Here is a 15061-nt window from a genome sequence, read left to right on the forward strand (position 1 = left end):
CTTCCTCTTGCTGACAGCTGGTATGGTTTAGGATTATCTCATCGGTACTTTGCAGTGGACATGACACCCGTGTGATGTAATTAAGATAATATATGCAGTAATGATCTTGCACTTGCAGTAGGAGCAAGCTGACATTGGCTGAACTGCAAGGCGACATACCTTATAAAAAAATAAAGCAACCACCAAGGTGATATCTCCAGCTACGTGATTTAGTTTGCAGCACTCATCCGAAATAGCAGTGGAGTGAAATTTTAACCTGAAGCAACTGAGTGTAACTACTGAATATACACACAGGCTGCCACAGAACTGCATCAGAAGATGGACGACGACTGGGAAGCTCTGATCTCAGCCTTCATGCCCTGTGAAACAGGTTGTCAAAAAGCACTGGGCGCAGGGTAGCTACCCAGGTGAGTGACATGGGCTAAATAAACATGGTCCAGAGGCAGGGAAAGCTCCTGTGTGAAGAAGGCAGCTGTTGAGGTTTATAACGTGATTAAGACATCACTTGGGCAGCGTATATAAGGGCACCCCCACTTAGGAAGGGTCACTGCCATCCTACTATCCAGTGAAGGAAGCAAGAAAGAAGGAAGAACAAAGTGGGGAAGTGGGAAGAAGAGCAGAAAGGAAGAGATATTACCTTATTTGCTTCCTAGAACCCAAGGGAACGAGCTTTCCTATAACAATGGTGTAGTAAACAAGCATCCCTGAAGAAAACACACATCCTTGAAACATTCATTTATATTTAATACTTGAATGTTTACAAAAATAAAAGGTGAAGGCCAGCATCTTGCAGTGACTTTATTTGCTTAGCTCTCTCCATGTAGCCTTCACAGAGTCACTGCCTCCCCACATGCCTTCTGGCACCTGTCCCACGGGCAGAAGTAGTGACACCACAACACGTTGAGAAGAGCAAGCCTACCACCTGAACAAGGACTGCTTCAGACACAAAGACACTGCATGCGTGTGCCGAACAGCACCGGCACGCGCACACAGCTTCAACGTACTGAAAGAAAACCAGACTGCTTTTGAAGGGCCTGGGTCTCCTGTGAGAAAATGAATAAATATGAGAATAGCCCTGTCTGTCAGAAATGAGTCCAGTGGCATCCCCAAGGAAAAGGCATCTGTTTGATGATTATTTGGCCTGTGTCACGAGCTGGGGGGGAGAAGCAGGCCTGATGCTAGAAATAATGACACAAATAAGCAAGCAGACGTGCCGGAATATTAGCAGAGGTACAAAGTTGCTGTTTTGTCTGGCAGAGGATGAGAATACCATCCAGATTAGAAAAGGAGATACCAAGAACACAACCACAACCCTCTCCATTACAGTACCCACTTGCAGCAGAAGTACCAGCGTTCCAAAGGCTTTTGAAAGCACACTTTCAATCAGGGGTACAGGTGGTGCGAGAGGAGCTTTGGCCCCATCCAGACATAGGCATCTGCCAGCTCCCTGCAGGCAGGAGGGTCAGCAACCTCTCCTGATCTTTGCTGGGGCCTGGGGGAGAAGCAGGTGACTTTTCTGCAAGACAGCTCGTTTCCTCCACAAACGTCCGTGCTGTTGTGTATTCACTGCACTACTGCAGTCATGACACCAACACAGCCTTCACCGCCGGCCTCTGGAGAAGAGCTCATGAGGCTTCAAGGAAGAGCTGTTCCTCATGGTCCACAGTGGAAACCTCCACTGAAAAAAACAAATCCTCCCGTCCAAGGGGCCATAATCCATGTAAATGGCCACACAAAGTCTGTGCTGTAATAGGGGGCTTACCTGTGTCTCAGCACTTATAGAAAAGTCATTAAATCAAGATGCTTAAACCATCCCATTATTTTTCCAAGTGGAATTTCATTTCTTTGCATAAAGCACGAAGGGAAACTCAGTCCAAAAAATCACCATTCACAGAATCCTTCATTTGCATCTTAAAAGGGGGAAGTCTGTCTGTTCTGCTTATTCTGTTCTTTAATTATCCTAATGAAAGCAAATGTGAATCCCCAAGGGTTTGGTCCCTTTCTGATCGACTGCTTTTAAATTCGGAGATGGGAGACAAGCAGCCATCAAAATGCTTAGTTTTTAACATGCACATCTGGGGGAGATTCCCCTGGCACCTCATGCTACACGGACAATATGTTCTAGCAAGAAAAGAAGCTAAGCAAAACCTCTAATTTTCTGCCATGTGGAAAGCACATGAAAAACCAACTTAGGCTACAGGAAAACGTAGAAGTCCCTGGCTTCAGACAGCGCAGTCCTCTTCAGCTACACAATGTATTACAGGACAACCTTCCATCCAGAGCTCCTTGTTTGATACACTTAAAGGCTCCCACCCAGCATCAGTTTGAATTAAAGGCTCCCCACAAAGAGAGAGCAATAGCTTTGTTTGATACAGCTCCTTGTGAGGGCCATAGATTATGTCAAGAAGCCAGGACCTTGGAGAGCTAGGTCCTCGTCCAAACCCTGCAACCAATTTGCTACTGCCTTTGAACGCACACCCACCTCTCAGGCAGAGTTTGAGGAGACAAACTTCCCCCTTACAAAGAATCCGTATGACACCTAGCAGAAAGAGGCCTCTAGCTGTTACTGTAATATAAATAATAAATGAGTGAAATAATAAATAGAAATAAGGCATTCTGTTGCAAACAAAGCCAACATATTAGTGAACGTGTTCGGGTTTTTAAAGCGTATTCAAACACCAGCCTAAGCGCCAGTGTTAGCACAGAGTCTTTTAAAGCTCTGGAAAAAGCATAGAAGTCCGCGGGCAACTCTATTCAACCCTCAACCCTTCCAAGCATTCACATTGATAACTAACTTGATTTGTTCATGTAACAGTACAATACCTTCCTTAATTGCTTCAAATTCCATTTCTGCTGCTTAGACCTAGGACATCTCAGCATCACCCATAAAAACTCAGTGGGTTTCATGGCAGCTGTGGTGGATTCAGACAGCAGAATTTGCCTCACGCTGCCTTGATCAAGAGCGCCACCAGCATCGCTGAAGCAGGTGGCCTTGTTATTAACTACCCTGTCCAGAGCCCTGCCGGCATCGGCAGTCAAGAGAAGGAAAGTGGCTCACAAGATGGTACACCACTGCAAAACTTATGATACTCGTGCTCTCCCATCAGGTACCGCAATGAACCACTGCACGAATATGAGAGGAAATGAAGCAGTCTGCTCATTTTCTGCCATTTGGCCTGGATTGCCCATTGTAACAGGAGCCTCATCCTGGTGGATTACTCTGGGTGCCTTGGCGATACATGGCCAAAAAGCCATTGCTCTTTGGAGACAAAGGGAAATAGGGTCATCTCCCTGACCCTTTGTGTACGTGCTGCTGTCCCACGTGAAGCCATGGATACACAAAATATTCCAACCACACCAACTAAGACACATTTTACCTGCTACAGGACTAAAAATAAGCAAAGACACTCGTATCTTCCTGCCCCCACCAGGGCTGAGGGCTGCCTTGAGTCAGGCTAAGCCAGCAGCCATTCAAAAAAAAAAAAAAAGCAACCTGAATTTCTCCTGCTGGAAAAAGAGGGGAGGAGAAGAGTGATTTCTCAAGTGTAAGTAAGCCAAAGATGAGACCGAGGAAAGAAGACCAATAGGATTTATTTGTAATGACAAGTGACAAGTGATCACCATAAAGATATTCTTGGAACAGAATCCTGCTAATCTCTGCTATAATTCTAGTCCCAAATGGTTTGGCTCTGGCAGCACTCTTAGAAATGATATATGTGAAAGCATTCAGGATTGTCAAGAAAGGAGTTTTGCCCTGACAGTTACACTTTGGGCTCACTGGATCTGTTTGTACTCCCCCTACATTTTTTTTTTTTTTGAGCTAAGGTCAGCTGCAATTAGTACTTGGAAAGGAAAATGTTTATAACCTCTTGCTTTTATCATCATTAATAATGCATCAAACGTATCGAATGTGGGCAGTTTTTTTTTTCAGCACTCCGTAGTGCTCTCCCCCTCTGGCTCAGAAAATACGCACCTCTTGAGAGAAAATCTATTTCATTAGAGACCTGATAAAATGCCTAGAAATGACAACATAAATAAGCATTTAAGTGCTGCTCCCTCTTTTACTCTGAAGTCTTTTCCAGCTGAGCGGAGGAAGAAAGAAGCTGTAGCAGGATGGAGGGAGTGAAAGCTGATGAATATTTGATCACAATTGTCTTAAATAAACACTTCTCCCAGACATCCCCTCCTGATGTACCGCCTGCACAGTTGGTCTTGCCTCTCTCACACCACCTTAGGGGCAAGCCCATGGCCAAGGTTATTTGGAGCTGATGACACACCAAATGGAGTGCTCCCTTGCCTTTTGCTTCTCCCTTCCCCAGCGCGTTTACTACACTCCTTTGCTCTCCCTCTTTGCACCTACCCCTTCCCAAAAGGCTGGGGAACTTGAGCCTTCTCCAGAGCTACTGCCTGCTAGGAAGGAGGTTGGAAATACAGGTTAAGAGATGGAGAAGGAGGGGAGGCAAGCCAACAGATGTAGGTCCTCAGCTCTGACCTCCACAATCCCTCTCTGCCCAACGATGGCTCGGATACTCCATTCAAGCGTCAAGCAAAGCTGGGCATCAACACAAACTGCATTTAATCCTGCTGCGTGCTCACAGAGCCCTTCCTTCAGGGCCAGCAGAGCCAACAAGGAAAGAAAATTAATGACTTCGCCCTGGGCTGAGATTCCTTCCAGCTGCTGGAAGAACAATCAAGGAGGCAATGTGAAAAAAGCCCTCAATGAAAAGAGAAACAAAAATACCCTCCTCACAAGTAAAACCGACCCCCATACGCACCCATGCAGCAACAGGGAACCTCTGCAAGACTCAGCTGTGCCGCTCTCCCCTTTCCTAGTCACCACACTGGCTGACATCACAGGGACTTCTTGCATTTATCCTTACTATGTCTCAGTAAAGTAGGGCACCACTATTGTTTCTGGTGGCTTGTACGCTGAATTTAAGGCAATCCTGAAGACCCAGAGCAGAACTCACCAGGAGACTTCACATTTTTCTGGAAACGAAGTGGCAGTAGAAGGCTCACAGAAGGCACGACGAGGCTCTTGGGGTTTCTAAGTGTGCTTGAGAGGCCACCAGTGCACCAATGCACACACAATTATTATTTTATTAAGCTAAGGAACTTCTTAAATTTTTCAAGTGTCTTCTTTGCATATGCACACGTTGGCTGTCTAGATCCTTATGGATCTTGCTTCATTAGGCAACCACCAAGCTCCTTGTTACACTTCCCACTTGGCTGAAGTCACACAGGAGGGTTTGCCGCTCTAGCTTGACTTCACACAGACCATTAAACCTCAAACGGACTGATGACTAATTTGGGACATTTTCTTTATCACAGGTGTGGCCATGTAGACATTATATCAATTTTCTAAGCTGAAGAACTCAGGCAAAGGAAGAAAGATTGGTATCTAAAAAGAGTTGAGGCCAAACAAAGGTTTTGTGCAGGTAGTATAAGATATAGCCCTTTCTCCAAAGATATAAATGCCACACCACTCCACCAATCTGTTTGAAGGTGGTAGGTTTGGCTGGATTATACAGCTCTTAATAGTGGGAAGCCTGTGAGGAACAGCAGGTTACAGAGGTCAGCTAAAAGGTTACTGAGGTCTACCTCGCAAAATTGCATTATGGAAATTAATCAGGAGTCATGATGGTATTACAGAGGAAATTCAGAGGCAGTGGAGCATTTTTTAGGTTTTTCCTATCAGTAAGACAGTCAGGTCTCCTATTTAACAGCAGGCTAGGCAAAGGCCTCAGCTATTACGCGGCTCAGAGGGTCAGTCCGTAGCACAAAGCTGTCAGGAGATGCTAAGTAGAAACTCATCCAGAACAAGAACTGTAAGAACAAGTTCAGACAGAAGCATTCAGACATAAGAAAAATCCCATTTGAGTGTTCATGTCAGCCCAGCTCCCCTCAAAGCATGGAAACAAGCAAGAAAACAAGAATGCCGTAATACTATTGACGAACTTGTCCTCTGAACTCCCAGCTCTCATCTCCACCCTCTTCTCAAACAGGCTTCTATCAAAGCTGGCCCTGACTACATTCCCTTGATTTAAAATATCCTCCTAAGAAAGTTATGCTCCTGTGCATGGCACCGCAAGCCCTTTTGCTGGAAGTAGCCCAACTGGAGTAACTGGTGCTCCTTTATGGAAGGCAAGGCCCCTCTTTTCCTCTTGGAAGATGCAATAGCTTCACCCTGACATGCAACTAGTCAATGTAAAGGAAAAGAAGGGAGAGGGAAACACTTGGAAGGGCTTGAAGAGCAGCTAGTGGTGGTGACAAGGACAGCTCCACAGCCTAGCCTGCATCAAGGCTGGTAAGTCAGAGGCTCCAGCACAAGTCGCAGGAGGCCATGCTGCAAAAAAATAGCATGTGAACAGCTGCAAGAGGGCACAGCCTTTGCTCGACATAGCCCTCAGGACATGAGGACGTCACCTTCTTTTCTGCTTTTCTTCCTCAGGCAGGTCTTCACTTGGGACTCACACCCATCAACCTAGCAGAGTGTCCCAGCCTAATCCTACCTTCCACTGTAGCGTCTCGCCACTTCCTTAGCAAAGCAACATTTCACTGATCCTAAACCACAGAGACAAATCCTGAAAGGAATGTGGAGGGTGGGAAATAATAATAATAATAATAAAAAAAAATGACTGGTTTAAATCAGATGGGACCATGCATCACACTTGGCTTGTGGCAAACAACAGGGAACAACTTTTACTTCTTGTAACACTGGAAAACATGTTAGTGGTTTCTTTGTAGGACATCAATAATTTTTTTTCACGCAGCCACAGCTGTGCTTGGTTTGGAAGCAGTGCCACTAAACTCCTACACTGTTCACCTCCCCATCAAGAAAGTCACTCGCACACAAAGGTGTCTGTGGTGCAGCTCCAGCCACGTCAATGGATGAGGCAGCCCAGATGAACCTGGCCCATTATGTTTGCTCTGAAGAGTGGGGAACAAAAATTAAAAAAATAAAATAAAAAATCTGGCACAAACAGTCTGATCCTAGGGGTCAGAGCTGCACTTTGATGTTTTCACCTTAACAAAAGCCATAATCAAATCCCCAGTATTTAATGCCTATTTTCTACTTGGCATAACAGAAAAGAAAGGGCAGGTGGAAAAGGGAAAGCAAGAAGAAACAATATTTTCTTTATATATTCAGGAAATCTTTTCTCCAGCAGATCCGTGTTTTTTCCCCCTCCCTTCCCTGTAAGACAGGATTAAGCAGTGCTGCAGCATCTACTGTCGGCTTGAATTCCCTGCCTCCCAGAACGGGTACTCGTAATTAAAAGCTTAGCTCACCTTATCCCTCCAGTTTCCCAGGCGAAAAGTCAAAGCCTGCATTTAATTGCATATATGTGTGCGTATTTAAAGCCAAAGCTCTGAAGAGAGATGAGATTTGGGAGCGGGGAGGGGAACACGCACAGAGGTATTTGACACGAAGTCTCAAACAGGGAAAAGTGGGGAATGGGAAGACGGGGAGAGCAAAAAAAAAAAAAACCACAAAATGCATTTTCTCCTTCTCTGCCCCTCCAGTCCCCTTCTTGTCTACCTCCCCCATTTATTTTTTTTCCCAGTGGGATGCAAGAAATGGGAAACGTGGACTGCCTACTAACAAGCATCAAGTTTATTCCTAGCTCTTCTGCTTCCCAGGACCTCTGGCTTTGTTTTTAAGGTGAAGGTGATCAGTCACCAGTGCTTAGGGGGACCTGCAGGCACCAGGCTGCCTGCAATGGCCCAGGTGCTGTACCAGCAGCAAATACCAGACAAAGCCTACCAGAAATGTTTTGAAACAGGGTACCACTGGATTGGGAAATTCTCCAGAAGATAAAGGCATGTCCTCCATAGCAGACACGGGTACCTTGTCAAGTCTTTAAAATACAAGTAGGAATTAACACATTTCAGCTCCTAAGGAAATACATTTGATTCAGAGGTTACCACAGTACATCATGTTTCCAACATGTTGGCTCCTCTGTGCCCAATGCTGATGTTCAGAGAACGAAGACAACTAGCACGGATATTTGAGAACATTTTTGCATTCCTCTAAAGCCATGAGCCTTCCACCAGGACAAGAAGCCATTTCTGCCCCCCCGCAAGGACTGAAACATTGCCAAAGATTTTGCCAAGCAGGCCAGGAGAGGGTCTAGTTCACCATGTCTATTTAAATTGGTCACACTAAGCCAAGCAGACTGGGAGGCTTTAGCTTAGTTGGGATAACTGAAACCTGTTGGAGTAATAGATACATTACTATTCTTCTGTAAAACTGGCTGACTGCAAATAGTAATTGAACTTGGAAAACAAATTGTAAAAGGTTCAAGGCTGAAACGCACAACAGAATTCTGTAAGAGGGCTTGGCTGGGTTGTTTCAGCATGGGTTTTTACACACTTCATTCAAGCTTCCCAGCCTCCAAAGGAGGAAGACATTTTCTGCAAAAGCAATACTTCCTCTATCCTTTCCAGCTAGCACCAGGAGAAAAGTCTGTATTCCTATAACATTACCAATCCACTGCTCCGCTGGGAAGTCTAATATGATCTACCATTATTAATGGCTTCCACGTAATTCAAGCATAACAGCAGCATATGCTCTTAAGAAGCACCCCACAGAAGCATCAGCATAAGAGACAATACACCTCTCCCCAAGATATCCCCGTACAGACGCTTTCACCATCTGACAGCAAAGGACGCTGAGCTTGCATAGGTTACCTGCTCTCTCATCAGCACAGTGACCAGCAGACCGGCCCGCATTTGATAAAACCTGATCACCTCCAGAAAGCTGGAGCATCCTCATGGCTTATTCTGCCCACCATACCCTCACATCAGAGCACTGGGCCCACCTCCATTTTCTGACCAGGAGTACTGCGTCACTAGTGCACTGCAGCTTGGCACAGCAGCTGGCTGGGCTGTCAGGATGCTCCTAGGGTTTCCAACGAGCACCGCAGCCAATGCCTGTTATCATGACTTGAATAAACCTGGAGCAGTTTCAGGCCCACAAGTAGTGCCTGCAGTTGGTGCCACCCAACAGGTACAGCTTCTTGTTAGGCCAGGAACAAAGGCCAGGTTTCTGGGCATAGAACACCCCCAGCATTGCCTGGGCTGTACCACCCCTTGCCCGTGGTTACGCTCCTGAGAAGGTTTCGTCCCTCTCACTGAGGATACCTTGCCCTTTTTATCATCCCAGTGCACCAAGCCGATGAGTTAGCTTACCACATGCTGTGTCATCTTTTGCAAACTGGCTGCTCCCCAGCCAGCATAGGTCACTCCTCATAGGATTTCTGAATTTAAAAGCCTCCTTCCCATGCTACTGCTGAGGAGGAAAGTCCTGAAATAGTAACTAGCCTCTCCAGCTACTGCTTTGCCTGGCTGTAGCCTTTCATCCCAGCTGCATCTAGTCACCTGCTTAGAAGATCTTCCTTCCTTCCTTCCATCCAGCCTCCCTCCCCCACTTTTTGTAGGGCTTATGATATCACCAACCTCAGAGTTGCCTGCTTCCATCCTTGGTTGCCAGCACCCAGGCAACATACCAATATCGGGGTCCTGAACCCCCAGGCAACGCAGGGCAGCTCTGAGTTCCTCCCTGAAGCCACTGGCAGGAGACACAAACGCGTGACACACACCAGGGTTTGCTGTTGCAGCTCTGTGCTCAGTTGCTTAGAGGAGGCTGGGTTTCCTCACACAGCTGTTGTGAATCTGGTATGTGTGCATGCACGGAGCAACAAGGCACCTTAACCCTACGAGTTTTCATCCCTTTTCTCACCATTTCCACATAGCAGTATTCAAAAAAAGTGAAAGACTAATAGATGTGGGGATCCAGAAAAGCCTTCTAAGCCCTGAGTTTGTAGCTGTCCTGAGTGCCCGTATGCTGCCTAGGTCTCAACTCTAAGGTTTAGCGTGAATGTTAACAGACATCTACTCAGCTCACTTCCCTGCTCAACTTAGAAGCAAAAAATCTCAAAACACCTTTGTGCAGATAGGGCAGAGTAGAGAGAGGGGGGAAGGAGAAAAGCAGGACTGAAATGAGGCAAGTGAATTGCAGGAGAACTGCAGAGAATGAATGTAGTAGGTAAGGAACTACACTGTTTATTATAAACAGTATCAGCATGTTTACTATATGAGATAGTCTTGTCATTAAGACTGCTCTCCACAGAGATATTACTATATTTATAGTATTGGCTCTTCTCTCTTTACATCCAAGCTGATAGGTCTATTAGCATAACCATTGTATTATCACTATGTAATCACTATTAATTATTACTGCAGAACGCCCTAGGAGAGTACAGACATGTTATTTAATAGTTAAGTAACTTGGCTAGACAGCTACTGCTGCCAATATCTTACCAAGCGTGTGACTGTTGGATTCCACCTCCTCCTCCTCCTCCTCCTGACCACTTGTTGGAAGTCTCTCACCACTCATTCCTGGTGAGACACAGCATCAGCAATTCAGGGAAAGGCCCAGAGGCTGTACTATAAATTTCTGCACAGCACAAGCAACCCCAATGAGCACCCTGCACCCCTTCGATGTCTTACGCAGTATGCAGACAACAGACAGACAAACATGTAATTGCCCCAACTGGAGGTGCTCCCAACCCACCTCGTTAGGGAGGGAGCAGGTGCTGGTTTCATTAGTGGGATTCAGCTGACAGGTGGCAACGCTGGGGGCCTTCCCAGCTGCCCCCCATCCCAGCACAGCCCCATGCATGCACGCTGCCCAGCAGAGCACAGGCTGAAGAGGCAGCTGGAAAACAGGACACAGTTTGGTATTTAACAGCAAGCAGACATCTAAGGAACTGTAGGGAAAACAAGGCTAATTGCTTTCCTGTTGCTCTAAAAGCCCCTGCTTCCTTTGCTACTTTGAGACACTCAGCTCTATCTCCTGTGTCTCAGATTGTGCCATCAGACTGCCAAAGTGTCAGCTTCCTCTCAGATCATTCCTTAGTCTTCTCTATTGCAAGCAGGGTGATTCATTTAATTTACAAATGGTTTTTCCTCCTTTGCAATTAAACAACTTCATTGGAACAGGTTTTTACAATGACTGTGCCCTTTCTCTTCAGCAAGCTAATTTCCTCAGAGCACAGAAGCACACAAGCCTTTGGGGAGTTGATAGGTCTGGAAGGACGAACGAAGCCACTGTGACCCAGCCTGGTCTCTTGAGTCCTGGGGTTCACTTTCTGCCTGGGCAGAGAATGAGACTGCAGGGATGATGGGGGAAATAATGAACCTCCCATGTAGAAACTTTCAGATGGAAGTCCCTTGGGATAAAGATGACTGCAACACAGCCAGCACCCAAGCCCTTCTTCTTTGTCCTGACAGCTGGGAGATATGCCTGGCCGCTCATTACTGCTCACTTCCATAGACTGCAACTTCTCCCCAGCTTCTCTGACACACAAAGCATACACAATATGGCTATTAGCATTCTCTCTCCTCACCCTGAAATCCCGTCATAGCACGTCTATCCCGCTTCATCCCTGTTGGTTCTGAAGCATTCACTGGATTGAGTTTCAATTTCTTCTTCTCACTTTCAAAAACCTACAGCAATTTCAGCCTGTCTGTCCTTTTCACCTGCTTGACCTCACCTCCTATGAGCTCAGCCTCTTCCTCTCCTCTCCTCTCCACCACTGATAACACCCAAGCTTTCCCCACACTTCCCCTATGGTCACATCCCACTGCCTCTACCCCTGCCTCCTCCAGTGTGTGGGATCATATAAGTCTGCACTGCCAGAGCCATTGCCTTCATCTTTCTATACTGCTAAAACCTACTGAGACACCAGGATGTTTAAAAATAAACCGGGAACGCTGTGATACTCAAACACCAAATTCCCAGTGGCACTCTGAAACCCTTTAAAAATCTCCCCTCTGCACTGTGAAAATGGCGCCCCTGACACTCAGTCACCCTCCTGGTCCTCCCGCAGTACTCTGTGAGCCCAAGGACTTTCAAGTTTGTTGTTGTGCCTTCCACACATACGTGTGCTTATACGTAACAGAGCACATTACCTGACACAAAAAGGAATACCAAATGATGCTCTGCTGCTCAAACTGAGAGAAAATGTGGCAGGCAAATGGACAGCAAGGCTTTCTAAGCCAAGGATGTAAGTCATCACAGTCACCAGAAGCATAAAAGCCTAACTCAATGCTCAAGCTACTTTTCATACTGTCTTCCCATGGGAAAAGGCTCACCGCGGTCCTTTAAGAGATCTAAAGAAGCCTTCATCCTTCTTTCTGATGACCAAAAGCATTCCCTGTCCCTCCAGCCGATGGTTGCCACACGGACCTGCTCCCCGCAACAAGCCCTGAGTTCCCCTGCCACATCAAGCCCGAGGCCTCGTGCAATGCAAGATGGAGCCAGGGAACCAGTGCTACCTGCCCCTTGAAACGCACCCACATCAAACACAGAGAACATCAAGACTTCTCTGTTTTTAAAGGGGTTTAGATGTCCAATCTAAATTCTCTTTGATAAAAGAATAAAGTGCTTCAATCCCGGTGGCACGTAGCAGAGGGGGCCCCCAGAGACCTTCACAGCAGGTGACACTCCGCACTTCTCCTCCCGCGGCCAGCCCCTCGCGGTGCCATCCGCTGCCTCGCGGCCTGGCTCCGAAATGGCAAAATGGGCAGCTTTCCTCTATTTGCCTTCCCCAGGAGAAATCATGTCCCCTGCGGCAGCTTGCCCTGTCTCCTGCTCAGGAGGGGAGGGCGGCGGTGGGGATGGTCCCTCTGCCGTCATGGTGACAGGCAGAGAAATGAAAGGGCCGTGCGTCCCTCTGAAGTGACAGGCCCGCGTTTGTAGCGCGGGGAGAGCGGCTGCTCTGCCATATGCCGTGGGGAACTGGCACCATCGCCTCCAGTTTTTGTGACACTTTCAGGGTTTTTTTTCATGTTAGTTTAATTAAACATTTTTTCTTGTTTATTTGATCGCGTGCCAGGGCTGAGGAAGCTTGGAAACCTTGCTTGTAACACTGTGATCTGAACTTCTCCCCAGCAAAATCCCAGCCTCCATGCTTGGTTGTTTTTAGGCTCGCGGGCCCCACTAATGGTGAGGCCCCGGAGTGCTGGCTGCCGTACGGGCGTACGGGGGAAAAGACTCTCACAGTCCCTCAGAGACCACTGTCCGAACAGGCAGGATAGCAAAAGTGTATAAGGAAAGACTACTTGCCAAAAAGCCAGACAGCAGAGTCAGGAGCATAAGCAGCCTCTAGCCATCTGGGAAGGCATGGTACTCATTCAAGGAGGCTGTGACTTCTTAAAAACATCTTTTTTTAACCTCTGTTATGAAATGGTTGGAGGCAACCCAACAGGGATCCTGCCTGGCGTCCCTCACTGCTGTTAGTTATGGCACAGAGAGGGCATAACCCCCGTACGAGGACAGCTCTCAGCCTGACAGTGGCTGTTCCACCATCTTGTTGTTTGACAGCTCTGCTCGGAGACCAGGAGCTAAGTGAGCCTTAAAGGACCTCACCTTCCCATCCGCCTGCATCAAAGGAAGAGAAAGGCCTGATGCTTGTTGTGGTGGCTTTACTCGTCTGGGCAGCTGAGCTCCACCATGACTGCTCTCTCAATCCCCCTCCTCAAAGGGAAAGGGGGAGAAAATACAATGGAAGGGGCTCAAGGGTTGAGATAAGGACAGAGAGATCACTCAACAATCATTGTCACAGGCAAAACAGGCTCAGCACAGGGAGATTAATGAGATTTCTTACGTATTGCTAACAAGCTAGAGCAGTGAGAAACAAACAAAACTAAAAATACCTTCCCCCCATCCACCTTCTTCTACATCCTCCCCCTGAGCAGCACAGGGGAATGGGGGCTATGGTCAGTCCCTAATGTTCTGTAATCTCCCACTCCTTCATCTTCATGCTCTTCCCCTGCTCCACGTGGGGTCTCTCCCATGGGATGCCGTCCTTCCCATACTGATCCTCTGTGGGCTTCCCTTTCTTAAATCTGCTCTCACAGAGGCACAAACATCGCTTATTGGCTCAGCTCTGGGCAGTGGCGGGTCCCTTCAGAGCCATCTGAAATTGGCCCTTATTTAACATGAGGCAGCTGCTGGATTCTTCTCACAGATGCCACCCCTGTAGCCCCCTGCTACCAAAACCTTGCCACACAAACCCACGACATTTGCGCAAGAGATGCAAACCTCTGAATGATTCCTTTTTTTCTATGGGAAGTCATCAAACCCTGAATGGGATGCTCCAAACAGAAATCCTCTGTACATCTTATCAGGAAGGGAAAGGATGGTATTAGTGCATACCCTCCTTTCTAAGTCAAAAAGGAGTGGGGTGAGGAGCCACTTTTTAAAGGCACATTTACTGCATGGTTCCTTAATGGTGAAAGGGTGCATACTGGAAGGCTGTATACCACGTACGCGATTCACTCAGGATGAAAAACTCCTGGCATTCACTCTCAATTCATGGGGCTGCAGGAGCCCCAGGCTGGGAGAGAGCTTTTCAATGAAGAGCTGGGAAGGGAACAAAAGTGTCACATAGATAACTGACAGTGCATTTTCCTGTCTCATTTTGCATAACTCTCATTTTCAATAGTGTAACCCACTGTTTTAATTTTCACTTTATTAGAATAAACTAGATTTGTTCTCACTCTCAAACCTTGCCTGGTAACAAATGTGCCATTTGCACATGTCATCAAAAACAAAATGCTCCGTGGGAGCAGTGAATAACAATTAGTGACTAAGCACTGAAGAAGACCATAGAGAATGGTCTGGTAAATGCCTCCAGCCTCTCTGAGGCCTAAGACATTAAAGGGGTACCTACTGTTAGGATGAGTCCCTGCTATTAGGATGCACGTTATCACTGGGCCTCGTGGCTTTTTTGAGAAGTGGTAACTCCAGACAGAAAGGCACAAGGTATAACTCTTGGTTATGTACACTGGAATTTTCTACCAAGGGAGCCAGGGGCAGCAGAAACACACGAAAATGGAAAATTCAAAGGCAATGTCATAATGATACAACTTAAACTGCAGATGGATACGTTCTGGGTTTTATTTGGCTCCACCACAGAAGTAAGGGCAATTTCTATCTCTGAGCAAAACACCACCAGCAGAAATCAGGCCACAAGTCTGGCAGAAACCCTTT

The 15061-nt window shown here is 46.9% G+C and overlaps 1 protein-coding gene across 2 annotated transcripts in view; it reads right to left on the bottom strand.

The window, feature by feature from the left end:
- Positions 1-15061, bottom strand: part of LSAMP (limbic system associated membrane protein) — a 965491-nt gene that overhangs the window by 348571 nt on the left and 601859 nt on the right. Inside the window, exon 1 of one of the 2 annotated variants that reach the window (XM_067003786.1) lies at positions 10324-10401. The exons of the other annotated variant lie outside the window; for it this stretch is intronic. Within the exon in view, the coding sequence (XP_066859887.1) occupies positions 10324-10399 (76 nt within the window). The 5' untranslated portion in view covers positions 10400-10401. Of the gene's footprint in view, positions 1-10323; positions 10402-15061 lie in introns of those variants that run through there. 2 annotated transcript variants of the gene reach the window in all.

The sequence above is a fragment of the Anser cygnoides genome, chromosome 1, assembly GCF_040182565.1.
Source record: "Anser cygnoides isolate HZ-2024a breed goose chromosome 1, Taihu_goose_T2T_genome, whole genome shotgun sequence".
Classification (NCBI taxonomy): Eukaryota; Metazoa; Chordata; class Aves; order Anseriformes; family Anatidae; genus Anser; species Anser cygnoides.